The 18261-nt window shown below is 41.8% G+C and overlaps 1 protein-coding gene across 23 annotated transcripts in view; it reads left to right on the forward strand.

Moving 5' to 3' along the window:
• LRRFIP1 (LRR binding FLII interacting protein 1) overlaps positions 1-18261 on the forward strand; it is a 111826-nt gene that overhangs the window by 30801 nt on the left and 62764 nt on the right. For 18 of the 23 annotated variants that reach the window (XM_082057267.1, XM_082057271.1, XM_082057283.1 and 15 more), the window contains one exon: positions 16166-16252. In XM_082057267.1, coding sequence (XP_081913393.1) covers positions 16166-16252 — 87 coding nt within the window. Of the gene's footprint in view, positions 1-8467; positions 8593-14485; positions 14525-16165; positions 16253-18261 lie in introns of those variants that run through there. The other 5 variants (XM_082057286.1, XM_082057273.1, XM_082057276.1 and 2 more) reach the window with 3 other exon arrangements.

Below are 18261 nucleotides of genomic sequence, written 5' to 3' on the forward strand. Positions count from 1 at the left end.
TGTGTCTTCCTTACTGAGAGTCTTCCTGCTGACCTCCCTGTTTGGTTTAAGCAAAAGTTATCCAGGTCTGTATGTTACAAAGTCATTTGCACTACCTGAATAACGGTGGTGCCTGTATTATAGCAAGCATACTGGGCTTTTTTTTTCTCTCCAAAGAAAGAAATTCAGAATGCCAAACATCCACATTTTTGTAATAAAGACAGATTTAAAGCCTTTTGAGGCTTGCATAGGATAAAACTGTCCCACAGTAAGTCTACAAGCTCATACCTCCCTTGGGTACCCCTGTTTGCATACTGCCCCACATTGCTTTATGCTTTCCAAAGTCTGCAGTGAACTCTGCAACTTAAGTTACAAAGGTTGTTCTACAATGAAACAAATACGGTATTTAAAAAGTGCTCCGGAATACAATCATTCTACTTGTGTGTGTTGAGTTTCAGTTTTATCTAAATTTTAAAGGAGGAAAACTCACTGCAGAAGACTGCTGATCTAATAGAGGGAGAACTAAAAGGGTCAGTGTGGTCACTGTAAAAAAGAAATTTCCCTCTTTTTATAAAGAAGTGGGATAAAGCAAGTGAAAAAAAACACTGAATGCAGCTTCATGCAAATAAGTATTTCAGGAGACAAGACTAGGAATGTTTGTATGCTTTTCCTGTGAAATTCTAGTTTATATTTACTAATACTGTCAGTTAGCAGCTTTTGTTTAATTTTTTCCTTCTAGGTCTCATTGTAGCCTCAACAATTCTGTTTCATTTACTTGAATGAGTGATCCAGTTGTTTCCAAGGTCAATGTCAACTCCCTCAAAGCTATTTTACAAGAGTAATAGTCTCGATCTGAAGTATATGAGTACAGTTTTATATAGGGTGTATGAAACATGCGGTTTTGTTCCTTGAGATAGTGGCTGTAGAATGGTATCAAAATTCTTCTCTGGTGGGAGCAGCCAGTTACTGACGAGAGCTGTTTTGAGATGAAATGCCAATGGAAGAAGTGATGTAAATGTGGGTAGTTGATACTGCACTGGTCCTCTGCTCGATACACTACCTAAACCCTGTTATTGATAAATAGCAGTGGAAGTGGTATGCCCTTTATATACAAACTCTCTCCATGTAGGATGGATCCCTTTCCATTTGTAAGCAGTGATCTTCCTGTTGTCCAGGCTCTGGAGCTACAGTGCTTATGAAAATCTCTGTTTTTACTGGATTCTACAAAACTAATAAATTGTCATGGTAATTTTTCTTCTGAATCTTGCCTCTGAAGCTGCTTTGGGCTCTCCAGCGTTTTCCCATGGAGAGGGGTTTGTTTGAATTGAAGGACATGCTTCAAGCATTTTTCCTTTCCCTCCTACCACAAGTCCGGTGCATCTTAAAAGTGGTATCCAGTTTGCAGCTCAGCCAGGGCTGTGGTGTGCAAGGGGAAACCAATGTTGCTACTGAGACCACACCAACCACAAGCCACCGAAGAACTTGTCAACAAGCTCTTTATTACTAGTGTGCAGGTGAAGGTATGTGACAGGTAGGAGAAGGAAAGGGACCATATCACCTTCCTGAGCAACTAGTAAATTTTAGAACAATATCACTTTTAAACCCCAAGAGGGGTGGGGAAAAATACCAAGGGAATAGATGCCTCTAAAACACTGCTAGAATCTATGAAAATGATTACAAGATACCTCACTTTTAACAGGTGTTTTAAGGTCAATTTCTTGTGGCAGGATTTACTTCGATAATCCATGCATGCTCATGGTAGAGTTCAGTTATTGTTTAGACTATATTTTTAGCAGTGGCCTCTTGTGACTGCATGGCAATGTAATTTATGAAGCAGGACACAACTCCCTAATTGTCTCTCACATTGTAGAGCCGTACATGCTGTTCATTGCAGCGTTCTGCAGAATAAACATTCTCCTTTATGGAATAAAAAGGTCGATGTCAACACAACTTTCCAGCTTCTGGTCACATGCTTAAATTATATCTCTGGGTTTCCTGGCAAACACAACAGCAAATGTTTCTCTGAAGTGGACAATGTTCATGTGTAAATTCCTCATTAGTCGTGGGTCTCTTACCCTCCTCCTCTTTTCCGACTTTGGCTCAAAATGTTAAGCAAGATGACCAAGAATGCTGACCCTATAAACAGAGATAATGCGCAACAGCACCATCAGCATGTCAGAGGGGAGCGTCTGCCTGTTCATACTCCCTGCTCCTGGCACTTGGAAATTGATGAAAAGGGGAAAAACAAAGCTCAGGCACTCTGAGAAACTTTAAAAACAAAACAAGAAAATCAGTCTTGGAATGCTCTCACAAGAAAAAGTTTCCATGAAGAAACATATCATTTAATCTCCCACCAAGCTTCGGTCTTGTAGGATTGCATGGTGTGAATTAGTCTGGTTCAGAAAAATAGGTTTAGGTTGCAGTTAGGGTGGTCATGGGAAACACCGTAACATTTCTTTTGGTCAGTTTTCCTCTGTAGATGTCCTTATTATCACTTTCATATGGAAAAATTGGGCATTTCCCAAAGTGATTTTTTTTTTTTTTTAAAGAAGTTTGATAATGAGATTCTTCAGTGTTTGCAAAAGATCTTAAGGTAAAGAGGAGATTGTTATACATTTCAGATTTTTATTCTCTGTAGTGATTAAAGTAAAATATTTGTGCTGGACATAATTATGTTTAGTTGTTAGGCTGGATTTTTGAACTTGGGTTTTACTGTGACTTGGATGTTGGTTGCTTTCTTTGTATGTGAGTTGGAAAGCTTGATGAGGTAACTGTGGCATTTCCAGAGTTTCCAAATGCTGCTTGTGTTTCCCCACCTAATGATGGGTAGGACTGAGGTGCAGAACTTCTGCCCTTCTGTGTGATATTCTTTGAAATTACTGCTGGTTTTCCAATTCAGTAAATTTGCAGTTGTGGTGGAAATGGTTAAGGCAGCTGCTAAATCTTTAAAGCTGATTGGGTTTGAGGTTGAGCCTGGGAGATGGCAAAGTCTAATATGTGGGTACACCAGCAAAGAGAGACTTTTCTACAGGTAAAATTCTCTTACTGGATCACATATGTGTGTTTGGTTTTTGTTTGGTTGGGTCATCTTTTTACACAGATGTCTACATACTCAGGTTCTGTGAAGTGCTCCTAACCAAATGTCATTCTTTTTTGGTCTGATCTTTTAAAATTCTGTGCGTGGTTTTTGGTTTGTGTGTTGTTGTTTGTTTTTTTTATCTTTATTATTAAGCAAAGGAACAGAGTTTAAGAGTAGGTCATGGATTTATTGGCTTATGAGAAATATTCTCAAATATGTCTCTTCTAAAATGGAAAGATCACGTAACTTTTCATACACCCATATTTCAAATTTTGGCTTTTTGATAGTAGCGAGGCATTAATATATAAATCTCCAAATGTTCAAGACAGCATTGCTTTTGAATTTGGAAGCTGAATGGATTCCCTGAGCTGAATGATAAATATACCATGTATAGGCTACCCAAGAGCCTTCCAGCTTCCCCAGCGGCACGATTCAGTTTGTCTGACTTGAGCGTGGTGAGAAGCCCTTGTGCCTGGTTCAGCCGTTTCCTTCCTCCTCCTTGCTGCGTCGCCTTCGAGCCTCAATAGAAAATAATCTGTTGATACTGGCAGTACATTTTGGTGATGAAAACCGGACATTGTTTTCCTAAGAAGCACTCAGTTGTGTATACTTGAGTCCATTGCCTTGGTTACGGTTTACAAGGAGGTTTTGTTAACTTTGCCAGCAGAGCTGCAAGGGTGCCAGGATGCCCACAGCAGACAGGGATGATCAAGTGAGATGCATGTGGAGTTTCTTCTGTCTTTGTGAACTTCAGATGGGTGTATCTCCATACATTTTTATAGACTTTCTTGAACACTAGAAGAACAAGGTTATGAACTTAAAGGAAAAAAAAAAAATAGGCTTGAGTAACTAAATTTTTCTTCTAATATGACATACTTTCCAGCCTTTTTCTCCACGGAATTAGACTTGCTTTGTCTGTTCCCACTGTTTGGAAGACCAGTAGTAAATGTGACATGGAGGAACATTACTGAAATTCTAAGAGATACTACTTAAAGAAAATAAAAGAATTGCTTTTTATTAGATATAAATGAAATAAGCCGAGTTACATATGTAGGTGCCAGATAGTGTTGGGTGGTGGCTGCTGGTACTGCTTAAGAATTAATACTAAGATGGGCCAAGCTGGAGCTGGTGTGCTCTATGTTGCAGTTTTTTTCAGTGTTTAAACCTGTCTGTAAAGGTTTTGCCTGCCTTATTCCTACTTGAAACCCCATTTCCATGCCTCTTCATTTATCTCTGACACAACACGTCCTGAAGACAAAAATAATCAATTGGGTGTGACCTGTGTTGCAGGCCAGGCTTCCTTGGAATTTGTTTGAATCATCAGTGATTCTAACATACCTTGAAGATGACTGTATGATCTTTCCCTCTGCCTTTTGACACAACTCCTCGGTAGTTACAGGTAAAAAGGGTTGCGCTGCTGTGAAACTGAGTTTTAGGACTTAGGCCTGTACATGTGGAGGAACGCATTGTGTTGTGTGCAAGCACACATTTTTTGTGTGTAAATGTTTGCAAAGGTGAAGTATGCTCCTCATGGAGAGCTAAGGAGTCTGTCATCAGAAACTGAGCTGCTGTCCTTAGCATCATAATTTTTTTTGGCTTATAAGTACTTAAGATGAACTTGCAGTTAACCTACCAGGTTTATGAAAGCATCATCTAACACTTTTTTCCCCCCCCCGCTTTTCAATCTCTTCTGTTACCTGTTTTTCTTAGGCTCAGTTTAGCATTGTACTACGTGTAATACATATTTCCATTGTGAACATTCTACCTGCTTGGATGTGTCCCTGAATTCAGGTCACACTTGCAATGTCCATTTCAGATGGGGAATGCATAGACACAAGAACCAGGCGCTGAGGGCACAATATTTAGCAGAGCTTTAGATCCTTTGGTTATCTTTCTGAGTGTTGGGGGAGGTATGACTACATAGATGCTGCATTATTGAGGGGGTAAAAAAGAAAATATAGACTAAACTCCACTGTCAAACAGTGTTCTCTAGGCGCTGTGAGTACCCACCTGCTCCCCCAAGTTACACAGCAGCAATTTGAAGGGCAAGGAGTCAGAGGTAACTGCTATCAGCTTAACAATGCTAAATAGCATTGGCAAGCAATCAAGTAAAATGCATCATTGGCTTCCTAGATTGTGGCTAAGCTCCTGTAGTTACAGAATTGTATGCACTTGCTTTTTATTTAGCAGTGTCTGAAGGATCTGGTGGAGTGTTGAGAGCCAGGAGGAAGAAGAGATGAGGAAGAGTGTGTTGATGTGGGTGTACAGAGAATTCCTGTTCTTGGGAAATATGTTGGGACCTGTTTGGAAATCCAAGCAGAAGGGGGCTCACTGCATCTAAAATCAATTCAGGCACGCTGAAGTGTGTGTTTTGAATGCTGTCAGCCTTGTTATTACAAAAAAATGGAAGATCACTACTATTAAAAAGACCTCCCAGTCCTTCAGTTCCTACCCAGCAGGTCCATAGCACACTTGTGTGTTAGAATTTATCCTGAGGTATGAAGTGCTTCCTTAAGTAAACCAGATAAAAACAAACATCTTTGCTTCTACATTGATTTAGAAAGTAATTAGAAAAAGGTGTGTGGGGGAGTCCTCACTATGCCTTGTACAGAAGGTACTTGCATCTCTAGTCTCTCTTCCAAGTGACAGTAAAAAAACAGTAGAGATTTGCCAGGGAATGTAAGGGGAGGTTAATTCTCATTAAAAAAAAAAAAAAAACAAAAAAACAAAACAAAAAAAAAAAAAAAACAAAAAAAAAAACAACCCAGAACGAATTGTCTATTTTAAGCTAAGATGAAAATATGCATACTTCTTCATGCTGAGTTGTTATGATGCTTCAGATTTACATGGTTAACATCAGTCTCTTTTCCTTTCCTTCTATTAAAACCTCTACATCTTGGGTAAGACATATTTCCTAAAGAATTAACCCCAGTGCCTGCCCCTGGAGGCTTTGGGGTGAGCTGCCATAGTCCAGAAGTGCCTTATGCACAGCAGATTATGATATATGGATTTCTGCAATGCTTGATACTGTTTACTGCACTGAAATTAAATGCTGAGCAGTCTTGGGAGTTAGAACATAACTTCTATTGGACTCAGGGCCGTTCACAAAAGACAAACTTAGCATTTAACTTTGGTGCAGTAAACAGTATCAAGCATTACAGAAATCCAAAAATCATAATCAGCTGTGAAGAAGGCACTTCTGGGCCATGGCTCAAGTTGCATCTGCAGGCAGAAAGCACCACTGCAGGGCACACCGGGGTCTTCCTTCAGTTACTGTAGGTTTCTGTTGCTTTTTGCTCGTGCTGAGGGAGGATAAGGAAATTGTAGCAGACTGGGAACTTCATCAGCTTTAAATAATGGGCTTAGGGCTGTATGTTATACCACCTGAATAGGAAAGCATTTCCTGGTCACATCGTGTTGGTCTAGTTTCTGATTTCAGTATATACTGGGGAATGAAATGAGTATCTGTTAAACATAGATTTAAATTACAGATGTTTTCTCTGTACTGAATGTTGACTGCCTGTGAAGCATGCTGGGCAGGTTATATTGACTGGCTTCTCTTTCCCTTCTGATGTCATGTATTTTGCTCTGCCGACATACCTGTCATACCCTCCATCTGGAACATGTTTACCCAGAAGAAACTGAACACAAGGCTATAGTGTATTGTTCAACCTCCAATTGTCATCTTTCACAGTAGCTTAAACCTGACTTTTTCTAAATAAAAAACAATCCCTTTGAGGCATATGATTCTGTTCTTGCTTCACAGGAACATATGTTATTTCTGTATCAGTTAGTTTCTTTATTTTGTACATGCATTGAAGCGGATTTAAGACAGCTCAGTTTATTTTTTTTTGAAGCAAAGTTGGGTCCTTTACCTTGTAATTAAGGAAGATATGAATCAAGAGGTGGTTTTGGAGTTTAATGAAAGATGGAGATGGAAGATAATATTGCAGTCTTTCAGTACTTAAAGGGGGCTTACAGGAATGATGGAGAGAGACACTTTACTGGGACCTGTACTGGTAGGACAAGGGATAACAGTTTTAAACTGAAAGAGGGAAGACTGAGATTAGATGTTAGGAAGAAATGTTTTAGAATGAGGATGGTGAGATACTCGAGCAGGCTGCCCAGAGATGGTGTGGGTGCCTCATCACTGAAGTGTTCAAGGGCAGGTTGGATGGGGCTTTGAGTCACCTGGTCTAGTGGAAAGTGTCATTGCCCATGGCAGGGGGATTGGAGTGGCTGATCTTTTAAGGTCTCTTCCAACCCAAACCAGTCTGTGATTCTGTGACTTACGTAAAACCACAGTCTATTTTACAAATGCAGAGCTTCCACACACTTAACTGGGGTTTCTCCCAAGGCCATGGTGAAAGTTAAGACATCCCTAATACCTTTTATCTAAAGGAAACATGTCTGGCCTTTCCAGGCACAGTGGGACATGGCTGGGGTCCAGGGACTGCCAATGAATCCAGTTGAAGTATTGCCCCCAAATGTAAAGTAGTGTTCCAAATCAGCTAAAATAGCAGCAGCAGCACAGCAGTGTGTGCTCTGCTAGTGGGAAAAAAACAGATTCTCTGTACTGGGCTGGCAGCTCATGGAAAAACTGAGCTCAGCTGCTGGGTGGAGGCTTTGCAGGGCTCCCCAACCTGTGCCGGCCGGCCAGGAAGGAGAGTGAGTGCAGGGCTTCGTTGCTAAGGAGCAACCTGTTTTGCTTGTCTCGGCAACCGGAGAAAATCCGGTGCCAGGAAGAGATGACTCTCTGTGTTTTCTGTCGTTGCTGCTGCAGAATTGCAATGGATAAAATAAGCTACTTAAGCTTCGGTGATTCTCCCTGCGCCAGTGGTTTCCTCCCTGCCCTCCTGTCTCTGCAAGGGGACAGGTGTGTGCACTGTGGGTGGAATTGGCGGGACTCGAGAGGCGGTATCAATGTTCGTGGAGCCAAGATTTCTGCTCTGACTGTGCCTTGAATTGTTCTCGGGGTATTGTCCCATTTAGTGTAATTTAAAAACACTCGTGTCCTCTGATGCTTTGGATATTTTCCTTAGTGTGTTCTAGTCTCATCCAGCTCATCATGAGACCTTTTGAAATGTAGAATTCTCCCCCCTTTTTTTTTAATGTCCAGCCACTATTCCTGATCGCTCTTCTGCAGTACTCTCAGACGCCGATTAGATTTTTTTTTTTTTTAACTAGTCTTTTATTTTGCTCCAATTTTCCCCATTGCTTAGAGTGCAATGCTATTACTTAAAGAATAGAACCAACACCAGCATATGCAGCGCTGATCACCCGTTTTAAGCTCAGCTCCGTACTGATATAATCGCAGGCAATTAGCAACAGTTGGGCGGTTTATTCGTGCCCTGCAGCCGGCCCGAGGAGCGCTGAGCCGGCCGGGAGCTCCGGCAGCGCTCCGCCCCCGGGGCCGGGCCGGGCGGGTTCAGCAGCGCGGGCCGGCGGGGGCACACGGCCGCTAGCGGCGGGAAGCGCAGGCTGGAGCTATGGAGGCGGCAGCCGATTGCCTCAGCCCGGCCGCCCGGCAGCAGGTAAGGCGCTTGCACCCACCCAACCCGCTTCGGGGGCGGGGATTGGGGTGCCGGCCCGGGCTCCGCGTCGTGCCCGCGGGGTAGGGGCAGCACACGCGGTTGCGCGGAGGAGCTGCGTGTGTGCCCTTGGGCGGCTGTCAAACCGCGGAGCTGGGCTATGCTTCCCGCGGGACCCCTCTGGCGGTGCCCGGCCTGTCCGAGCAGCAGCGGGGTGCGCTGAGTGCCCGGCGAGTGTGCGGGGGTCCGGGGGTTGTACGGCTTGGACTTCAGTCTGCTTTGGGGTACGGGGTGTGATTCACAACAGCTCTGGACAGGTGCTAGTGAGGGAGGTACTTAATACTGCTGCCGACTGACAGCAGGGTAAGGTAGCTGATTCTTCGCAATGCATGGAGTTTCCTAAGGCTTTCTTTTAAAAATCAGTACTAGAGTGTAAGCTACTTACTGCTCTGTTTGGTATAGAAGCATATAGGCCAACTGAACCTGTTAAATATATTCTAAATAAAGTTTCAAACCAGCCCCCATGTGACCATAAAAATGTAATGGATGGATTAGTCATTCGTTGACATAAACTGTCACTCTGCTTCACCACTGTCACGGTATGAATGCGAGAGGAGCTGTTAGACAAGTCCATAATGGGCCTGTCTGTCTAACCATCGACACTGGTACGTGGGCATTGGAAGGGAATCCTTATGTTTATGTATAGGCTAAGGTTCGTGAACATGCTGCTTTTTAATACTAATTTGCATTTAAGAGAAAGGTGAGGAGTCACGCAGGATGTGGACTGACCGAGCCCTAGGTGATTCATAGGCTCATTGTCATATGAGTAAGTGGTGCAAAGTGTGCTTATATATATAACTCAGATGCAAAACCAGTCAGGTAAATATGCTGGTTTGACCTCTAAGCATAGATGTCATTTATAGACACTCTTGCTTCGATGCTAAGGAGCATGTGATAACTCACAGTGTGCTCCTGGAACTTGCTGGTTTAGGTCACTTGTTGCTCAAGTGGAGATGGAAAAAACATTGCCATGGGTTAGCAGTTGTTTTACCTGGTAGCTATATTCAGCAGCTGTGTTACAGGAATACTGCAAATCAGGTGCTGCTTGTCTAAATAGACTTTAAGTTCTGTAGAAGTACAACAAACCTTTATCAGATTTCTTATGTCTGACAAAGTATGACTTACGCAAATAAAGTGAACAGTTGCATAACATCCAAGGAAGAGCCTTTGAATATTTGAATGGGATGGCATCAGTCACAAAAAGTGGCTTGCTGGCTGTATCTTAAGCATGTTGGCAAGAAGTTTAAATCGGTCTGAGAATAGTTATTGCAGAAATACATAAAAGTAGTTGCACACAGTGAGCAGGTGTAATTTAGTTGGGCAGACTTGTGTTTTAAACTTTCTCTGACAGTGGGATCAGAGAGTTTTCTATGGCTTGGTGTTGGCAAACCAACACTTCAGTCATCCACAAAAAATATGACACTAACTTTGATTACTAGCCTTAGCAGCAGATGATTTTGAGTACATTGGAATTAAGGGGTGCTTTGTATAGATTGAAAACTCTGACGTCTGTAGCTATGTGGCAAGTCAACATAGTCATTTTTCACTGCTCAAAAAAGCAGCATAATTTCCTGTCTTTGTTGGCTCTTTCTTGGGGTTTCCAGTTGAACAATGAACTCTTGGACATTTTATAAGGGAAAAAGCTCTGAGAATGATCACCTTCAGGATGTGTGTTGTTAGCTTCTACCTAACGAAGTCACCTAAATAATTCACTCATCAAAATGATAATGTGCAGCTTCCCCGATGCTGCACTTGAAGCCAGGAAGTCGTTGCTTCCGTAACCATTGTGCATTATATGCTGGCCCCGGGTGCAACCAGACCTCGCCTCCTCTTGATGAGTGGTATTTAAAAAGGGGGTGTGTAGGGGTAACTCTACAGCGCTTGCAGATCTCATACTCCCACTTCTCCCCACTGCCTCATGCTGCACAGAGCATAATGAGATGCTTCTCACCCTTCCCACCTGAGATCAAATATCTCTTCTGGCTTTTTTTTTCAGATGCTGTTGTACTTCAGTAGTGAACCAGGTTACAGACTGCTTAGTTTTTCCTGGTTCAGAGCTGGACATACCGAACACCTTAAAGCAGGGTAAAGGTCTGCTGTTGCATAGGACTGGATTTTTATTTTAAAACTAAGGTGACCCTTAAGCAGGGGAGTCGAGTGCTGAGCAAAGGGACTGACAAAAGCAACGAGCACTTTGCAGTGCAACAGTATACTTGTTTCAGGGCTTAGTGGCTATAAATCATTCTGGGCAACTGCAATAAAATGACAAAAATGCAGGATGTATTTGAGCAAGTTACATAAATTAAGGCGATTATTTTTCAGCTGGTGTGGATTTCCGTGTTCTTCTCAGCAGTGTGGTTGCCATCTCTTCTTGTTTTGCCCACGAGGCTTTACAGAAGCCCCTTAGGTTAGGAAAGCCCCTTACGAGTTGTTGGTTTTGGTGGTTTTTTTTTTTGTATGACATGCACAGTATGGCTGAATCTGCTAGTTCTTCTTATCAGATGAGCAAAATTTCCTAAAAGGGAAGTTACAAAAGCTTTGTAGTGAGTGCAGTTAGGCTTCATATTTTTATTCTTCTGTTTTTGCCAGTGATCTGTCACTTTTGATTGAGGCCTGTATTGCTCACTGAGTCACTAGTGAATTTTAGATGATTTTAAGATTGCTTCCTTCAATCTTATTGTGGGGTGTTCTTTTTTTTTTTTTTTCCCATCTTGAATCTGTTGAATAGTTATTTATGCTGGCAAGCTTGAGTCTTTTGTTTTAGCTTTTGTAGTCTGAATTTCAGAAGTCTGTATGAATTTGGTGATTTCATGATGTTCAACTGTGTCTCTTGCAGGCTACAGCGCCTGTTTCTGCCACTGCCCTTAGAGGTGTCTTGGGTCTGGGCTTTGACATGTGCTTGGGCTGGATGAAGTCCAAAGTCATCCAGGCAAAGCCCGTTTTGGTTTAGTCAGCACACAGAGAGAAATATAAGGTTAAAGTTGCTGTTTGCAGGTTGTGCAAGAAATCAAGGTATTTATAGCACATAACCATTACTGTGAAAACAGAATCCGAGCCTTTCAGAGAGTATGCTTTGAAAAATTCAAGATGAGTTTAGTCAGGTCCTTGCTTTTCAGGAGGAGGTCCGTTATAAATCTGACGCTCTTATGTGTTAGTGTAAAAGTCTGTAGGTGACAGTGGAGGTCGTGATATGAATGTCCGTGCTGTGTGCCTTGCTGTTGGGGTAGCTACTCCTGTCACTAGCCAAGCTGTGCTTTTGCACAGGAAAATCTGCATGTAATTGTTCTTATTTGCCTCCTATACTTGCTGCAGAATTTGCTGGACCTCAGGGTTGTTACCAGACTTTTGGTTTGACTGATAAAATTGTACACAATAAATGTTAGGTGTGGACTTCTCCCTGCCTTGATTGATTTACTTCCTCTGAGCTCATAAGCGATGCCAGGTTTGTCACCAATGCCATCTACAGAATATCAAAACAATTTCATTTTGATTAAGTAGTTCTATTAACTAAAGCATGGTAAAAATGGGATTTTAAAGGGCAGAGGTTGACTGTTTAATGACCAACCTGATTATTGCATTTGGAGAACACCTTCCAAAAGCTTGTGTGTAGCCTCAGGGGAGTGGGGTTTGGAAACACTGAGACAGGCTACTGGACTTGTGCAGCTGGGGGGCTGGTTTTGTTCCTGCTCAGATGAGGACTTTCCTGAGGACCCGTGACGATCCCGGGAGCTCCAGCTTACCCTTCCACAGACTCTAGTGGTTCTGTTTTCTTATAGCGCCAAAGGGAGATGGATGATGATTAAGAGCACATCCAGTCTTTCTCAACCAACCTTACCCAAGGAAGCAAAGAAAATTTTATTTCATGGAAGTGTTTGATTTGTGCTTAATCGTTATCTTAGTGCTATTCATATCGTTGATACCATCAGAGACCATTGCTTATTGTATTGATCACACCATTGCACTGAGAAGCTTTTATCCTTATGTATTTCTTGTCACCCACAGTCTTATTTTACTGTGGATTCAAAAACTTCTTAGGGAAAGATGGCCTGTTTCTTACAAACTGCCTTTGTCCAGCACAGATGAGCTGGCATTTTTGTCAGGAACCACAATAAAAATAACTGTGTAATCATCTAAATAGCACCCGGGCACCATTGAGAACGTGTTTAAAAATGTAACAGCCAGTTTACTTTCAGTATTTGCAGAATACCAAACCTTAAGGTAGGAACTAATAGCAGCCTTCCAGCATACAAGCTGAGGTTACTAAGAAGGCAAGAGTCAAGCTCTTTATGAGGATGCATAGCAGGACGGTGAAACAGACAGTGGTTTTAAATGGGAAGAGAGCAGGTTCTGACACGATTGGGGTGGGGGGGAAAGAATAATCACTGTGAGGATGGTCAGGCATCAAGGCAGGAGTGTGGAAAGGCTGTGAATCTACCAACCTTGGAGGTTTTCAAGAGCCAACTGGATAAAGCCCTGAGCAACAGGATCGTGATCAGAATTCGATGCTGAACCTGCTTTGAGCAAGAGGGTGGACTGGATACCTCCTGAGGTCCCTTACAGCCTGAAGGACTCTAATTCTTTGTTTTGATGTGATAAAAATGAGTTGCTTTAAAATACTGGGTGAAAGAACAATTTGTTGACTTCTTATAAAGGTACCAATATATATATACCTTAAAAAAGCTAAAAAGCTATTTAAAAAGAAAGATTCAGAATATACTGTTTCTCTTATTTATATTGTAAGATACTTAATGCTTAAGAGCCATCTGGCTATGGAAAGAAAAAGTTAATAAATAAAAGATGCTTGTGTCAGATATAAGCTATTGTTAGTCAAAGATACTAAGTGAAAATGCGTTTTTACTCTTGCATCTCTTAAAGGTTTGCAAATTGGCCTTGCATGTGCGGGTACAGGAACACAAAGCTAAAGTAAAATAAATTAGAGACACCCCATGGATTGGCACTTAAAACTGAAATGTATCGTATGTATAACCTGACATTTACTAGTGTGCTGCACAAAAGAAAAATTGATTTAACTTACTGCAGTTGGTATCTAGGGAACAGGCGGGTATCTAGGGCGGGAAGCCCTAGAATAGCTTGCTAAACTTTTTTTCTTCCATTTTTCAAGTTGTTTAATTTCTTTGTATATCGTGCTCACTTCTGAACAATAGATAATTCTGCAACGTAGCTATCAAGCATGGAAAGCCTTTCACCATAGTCATACAAGAAAAACAGAAGGGGAGATACTTAATGTGTGCTAAACACAATATCTGAAATTTTCATACAGCGTAGAGTTTTGTTAAAAGCTCAACAATAATTTTAACATCAAAATAATATTGTTTCTGTCGTTTTCTGGCAAGTGGAATGTAAGAAATAGACAATCCTGTACTGTTTGGTGTATTTTGCCTATGGAGACTTTAAGGTCCCTTGTTTTCCATATGGGAAAAATATAGCAAATGGTTTGCACTGATGTTGTTCTTCACCCAGATCAGGTGCAATTTTTGAATATATGTACAGAGTTAAGTTTGTTTACTTTAATTTTTGCGCTGTTTCTTCAGGCTGCTTACAGCTTGCGTGCTGAGATGAGGGAATGCACCTCTAAACCGTAAGGAGTCAAAGGTGTTGTTTGGAGCTGTATCTCCTGTTCTTTCTCCCCAAAAAATCATCGATGAGCTGGAATCCTTGGAGCAAGATTCCCCTTCCCTGGCATTTGTGTGTGTTGTGTTTGAATGGCTACTGGCAAAAAATGATTGTTACCTGGTATTATATGAATGGCCTGGCAGCCCTTTGTGATGAATAGCCCAGAGTCGTCCTTATCTCTGACACCATCCTGTATTTACAGCAGTGAATGTGGAGCAGTCTTACAGTAGTGCCGCTTGAGGTATGGAAATTTATTTTCAGGTGTGTTTTGCAGTTTTTCTCCATGGCAGAGCCAGTTACCGTGAAAGTCAAACAATGAACTAAAGAGAGAGCAGCACTCTGTGCAAATTCCACCCTTTTTGCTTTCTGCCATGGGCATTTTTACCCATTGAGAAGGTTTTTCTGTTGTTACAAGTAATTTCTCAGGCAGAAGTTGTCTGTGTTGCAAGAATTAATACTCCGTTTGTTTAAATGGATCGTATTTGCACAGCAGGGAGCTGCCATAGTTGTCAAAAGGAATCTGCCTGCCTACCAGTTAGAGTCTAAGGGCAATGCAGTAAACCCAGATAATGTTGTTAACTGAACAACAGCAGTATTTAGGAACTGGGGTTTTGTAGAAGGTGCGTGACGTGAACTTAAATTTTGGCCTAGTGGCTCTATATTTTGGGTTTTATTATTGTTGGTGAGGATTTAAGGTCCACAGCACTGCAAGGCTCCTAGTCCTCCCATATACCAGCTCATGCTTGGTCTTCATTAGTGCTTTTCTGTTAGCTGAAACTTTCAGTCAACCTACTCCTTTTTTGGCATTTTTCTATGTTTTGTTTTGTGTTTTGAAGGTTGAGGCCTTTTCCCACAAATTTTAGTGGCAAATATACTTAAAAAAGAGAAATTACCTTTTTTTTTTCTAGTTTTCCTTCTGTTTAGAAATGCTATTGAAAGTGCTGGCGTTCTGATTTTCTGTATGCTTGCCCTTCATATTAGTGCAGTTTTTCCCATTCAGTTGGATGCTGTACTTACAGTAAAAGGTTTCAGAAGCAGAGGAGTTGGGTGGAATGCTGGGTGACTGGCTGAGCGATGCCTTTTGCTCCCTGCTGAGCTGTTCTCAATTACGCTGGGTGAACTGCTCACAGTTGCACTGTACCAAGCCTGAGCTAATTTTACATTTTTCTCCATAAGACTAACTGGTTTTGCTTGGGAATAAAAGCAGAATATTTAAAATGTTACTGTATAGCGTGTTTCAGCACTTCCAACTGGGCTGAAGTTAGGAAGCACTGTAGATCTCCCAAGAGGCCCGTTCTTGGCAGATTTCCACTCTGGAGAGGTTTCGACTTGAATATGGAGGTTTGGAGATGTTAATTGAGTTAGTGCATTTTCTCAGGTTCCCTACTCCTTCATCTCAATCATTTAAGCCTTAGTTGTGCATAGTCATGCTGAACAGCAATGTTTACCTGACTGCTGTGCCCATGTACCTGTGTGCAATGTCAACAGTCAGGAAAAACGGCACATAATGTGTTTGCTGCTGGTCACATTAATTCATCAATAAAAACAATCTGGTGCAGGAAAAAAAAATAGAGCAAAACCTGCCCTTCTTAAATAAATCTCACTGTTTCATCTCCGTCCACACAAACAGTAATTAAAGAAACGCAGAGCACTTTTAAACACAACTGCTAACCGAGGGTAGTGCCTACAAGAGGGTGTATTACCTGCCTGTGAAGCATAACAAGTTATGGAAGGCAGGGTTATTACTTGCAATAGGGAATTAACTCCTACAGGTGTTTACAGTCTTGCCGAGTCAAGTCTCTTTATTTCATGCCCTGCTTGACGAGTGTGTTTCACCTTGAATTGTCCAGCTTTTATTTCATTGCTGTGCTCCTGTTCGCAGGCTGAAGCAAGACTCGCGGCCAAGCGAGCGGCACGGGCAGAGGCACGGGAGATTCGAATGAAAGAACTGGAGAGGCAGCAGAAAGAGGTATGGTCATGGCGTGGGGGTGTTTTGATCATCATCTTTCCTGAATAAATATGTATATACATCTGAGGTCCTGGAACAAAGGATTAATCTATGTTTGGCTGAAACATTAATAGTGTGCATGGAGCTAATGCTGCTTAGTTAGTTGACTGTAGGAGGTAGCCTGGAAAAAAAAAAATTGTGGCAACAATTTTGTCTTGGTGAAACCAATATAGTTATTCACAGAAAACAGTGATGGTTACTTAGTAATCATTGTTTAATGTTAAACTTTGAAGTATGCAGCTTGCTTGTGTGTGCGTTGGGGAGTTGGATCCTTATCACTTCATTAGAAATCTAATGAATATGGAAGACTCTTGGCCCTTGTATACCTCTTGCAAGTTGTTATGCTTCCTTGCTGTGAGGCTGGCATTGTGATCACCCCTGTTTGTAAAAAAAATCGTGGTCTGCTGTTGTCAGAAGTAATGACAGAAACTGGACTTGGCGAAACACTACCTTCTTCAAAGTGTTTGGATTAAATGCCTGGTGTAGTCTCTCCTGAATTCTGGACGAGATAGTTGTTTTATACCATTGGAAAAGTTACTGTGCCCCTGTACGTCAGTGTGTGGGAGATCAGGGGCTCCCAGTGTAGGAATGATCATAAAGACCAAAAAGGCTCATTCTGCTCCTGTTGTGTTTGATAAGTAGGAGCTGTACTAAATGTCATTCTCCACTGCAAAAACCTGAAAACAGCATTTGTTTTGAAGGTCTAGAAGCAGTGCTGTTAGAATGGGGCTGTAAACATGGATTGGCACAGGTGGGCCAAACCAGTGATGAGAACCAGAAGGGCTTAAAACTTATATTTGTTGATGTGCACTTAATGAAGCGGCAGAGTGGATGTAATGGGACCAACGGCAATCATAATTTATTTTTTTCAAATAGATTTTGAGGGAAAGGGAAGAAGTAAGGAATTTAGGGGTGAGGTATGGAAATACATCGTAAAAATAAATGTACATTTGTGCTTCAGGATGCAGAGAAGGATTCAGTTTCACTTTTAAACAGTGAATTGGGGCGTGATAGCAGACCAGTGTTCGGTGCAGGCTGCAGTAATCAGCCTGCAGAAGAAGCACTTGGGCAGTTTGCCCATGCTCAGCTTTGTGCTGGAGCTTCTTGTCTAGTTGAGGCACGTTTGGATGTGTCTTAGCACCCTGTAGCCACAGCAGGGTTAGATGTACCTGCAAACACACCAGGAGCAAGAGCTGCAGGGAGTGTTGCTGCAAGCACAGTGCTTGTGGAAGAGAGAAACCTTTTACTGCTACAATTGCTGCTTTTTGATGGATGTTTCTTGCAACCTGGACTACAGTCGGAAGGCCTGGAGTGCAGATAAGTGTTGGTGCTGTCAAGCTTCCTGCTGTGCCTATGGCCTGAGTAATGGGACTTGCCGAGCAGCCTTTGGAAGATCCATGGTAAACAACCACCGGGTGTTTTGTTTGGGCAGCAAAGTAAATATGGGTGTCGTGGCTGCTGACAGCGGTGTTACCATCTAATTTGCAGATAACTTTAATGGAGCTGATGACCCCCTTGAAGATTAAAAGCTCATGCTGCTGAGGGTGTCCTAGTAAATTGAAAATTTGGTATGAAAACTAAAGCCTGTGTGTGTGCTCATGCAGTTAATAACTGAAGAGCTATTGACTTGAAAATCTGTGAAAACTTCTTGGTATGAATAGAAATTGAATGGTATAGGATATCACTCTGAAATACTAAATTCAGTGAAAGCTAAGCCAGATACCCACTACAATCACTGTCACAAATAACGTAAAGCGACTACACGTTTATTGGATATTTTGCAAGTTTGGGTGTTCTGTAATTTTTCTCAAACAGCATAGACTCAGCTCCCAGATGCAAGGTAGAGCTACTAAGGATGGCTGCAGGAGGTTTTCAGTGCCACATATGTCTTGCAAATATAATAAAACATAAATATAGAAAATCCCAACCAGTGGTCAACACAAAAGATTTGGTACCTACCCCTTCCTTGG

This window comes from Streptopelia decaocto (genome assembly GCF_964273445.1).
Source record: "Streptopelia decaocto genome assembly, chromosome: 6".
Classification (NCBI taxonomy): Eukaryota; Metazoa; Chordata; class Aves; order Columbiformes; family Columbidae; genus Streptopelia; species Streptopelia decaocto.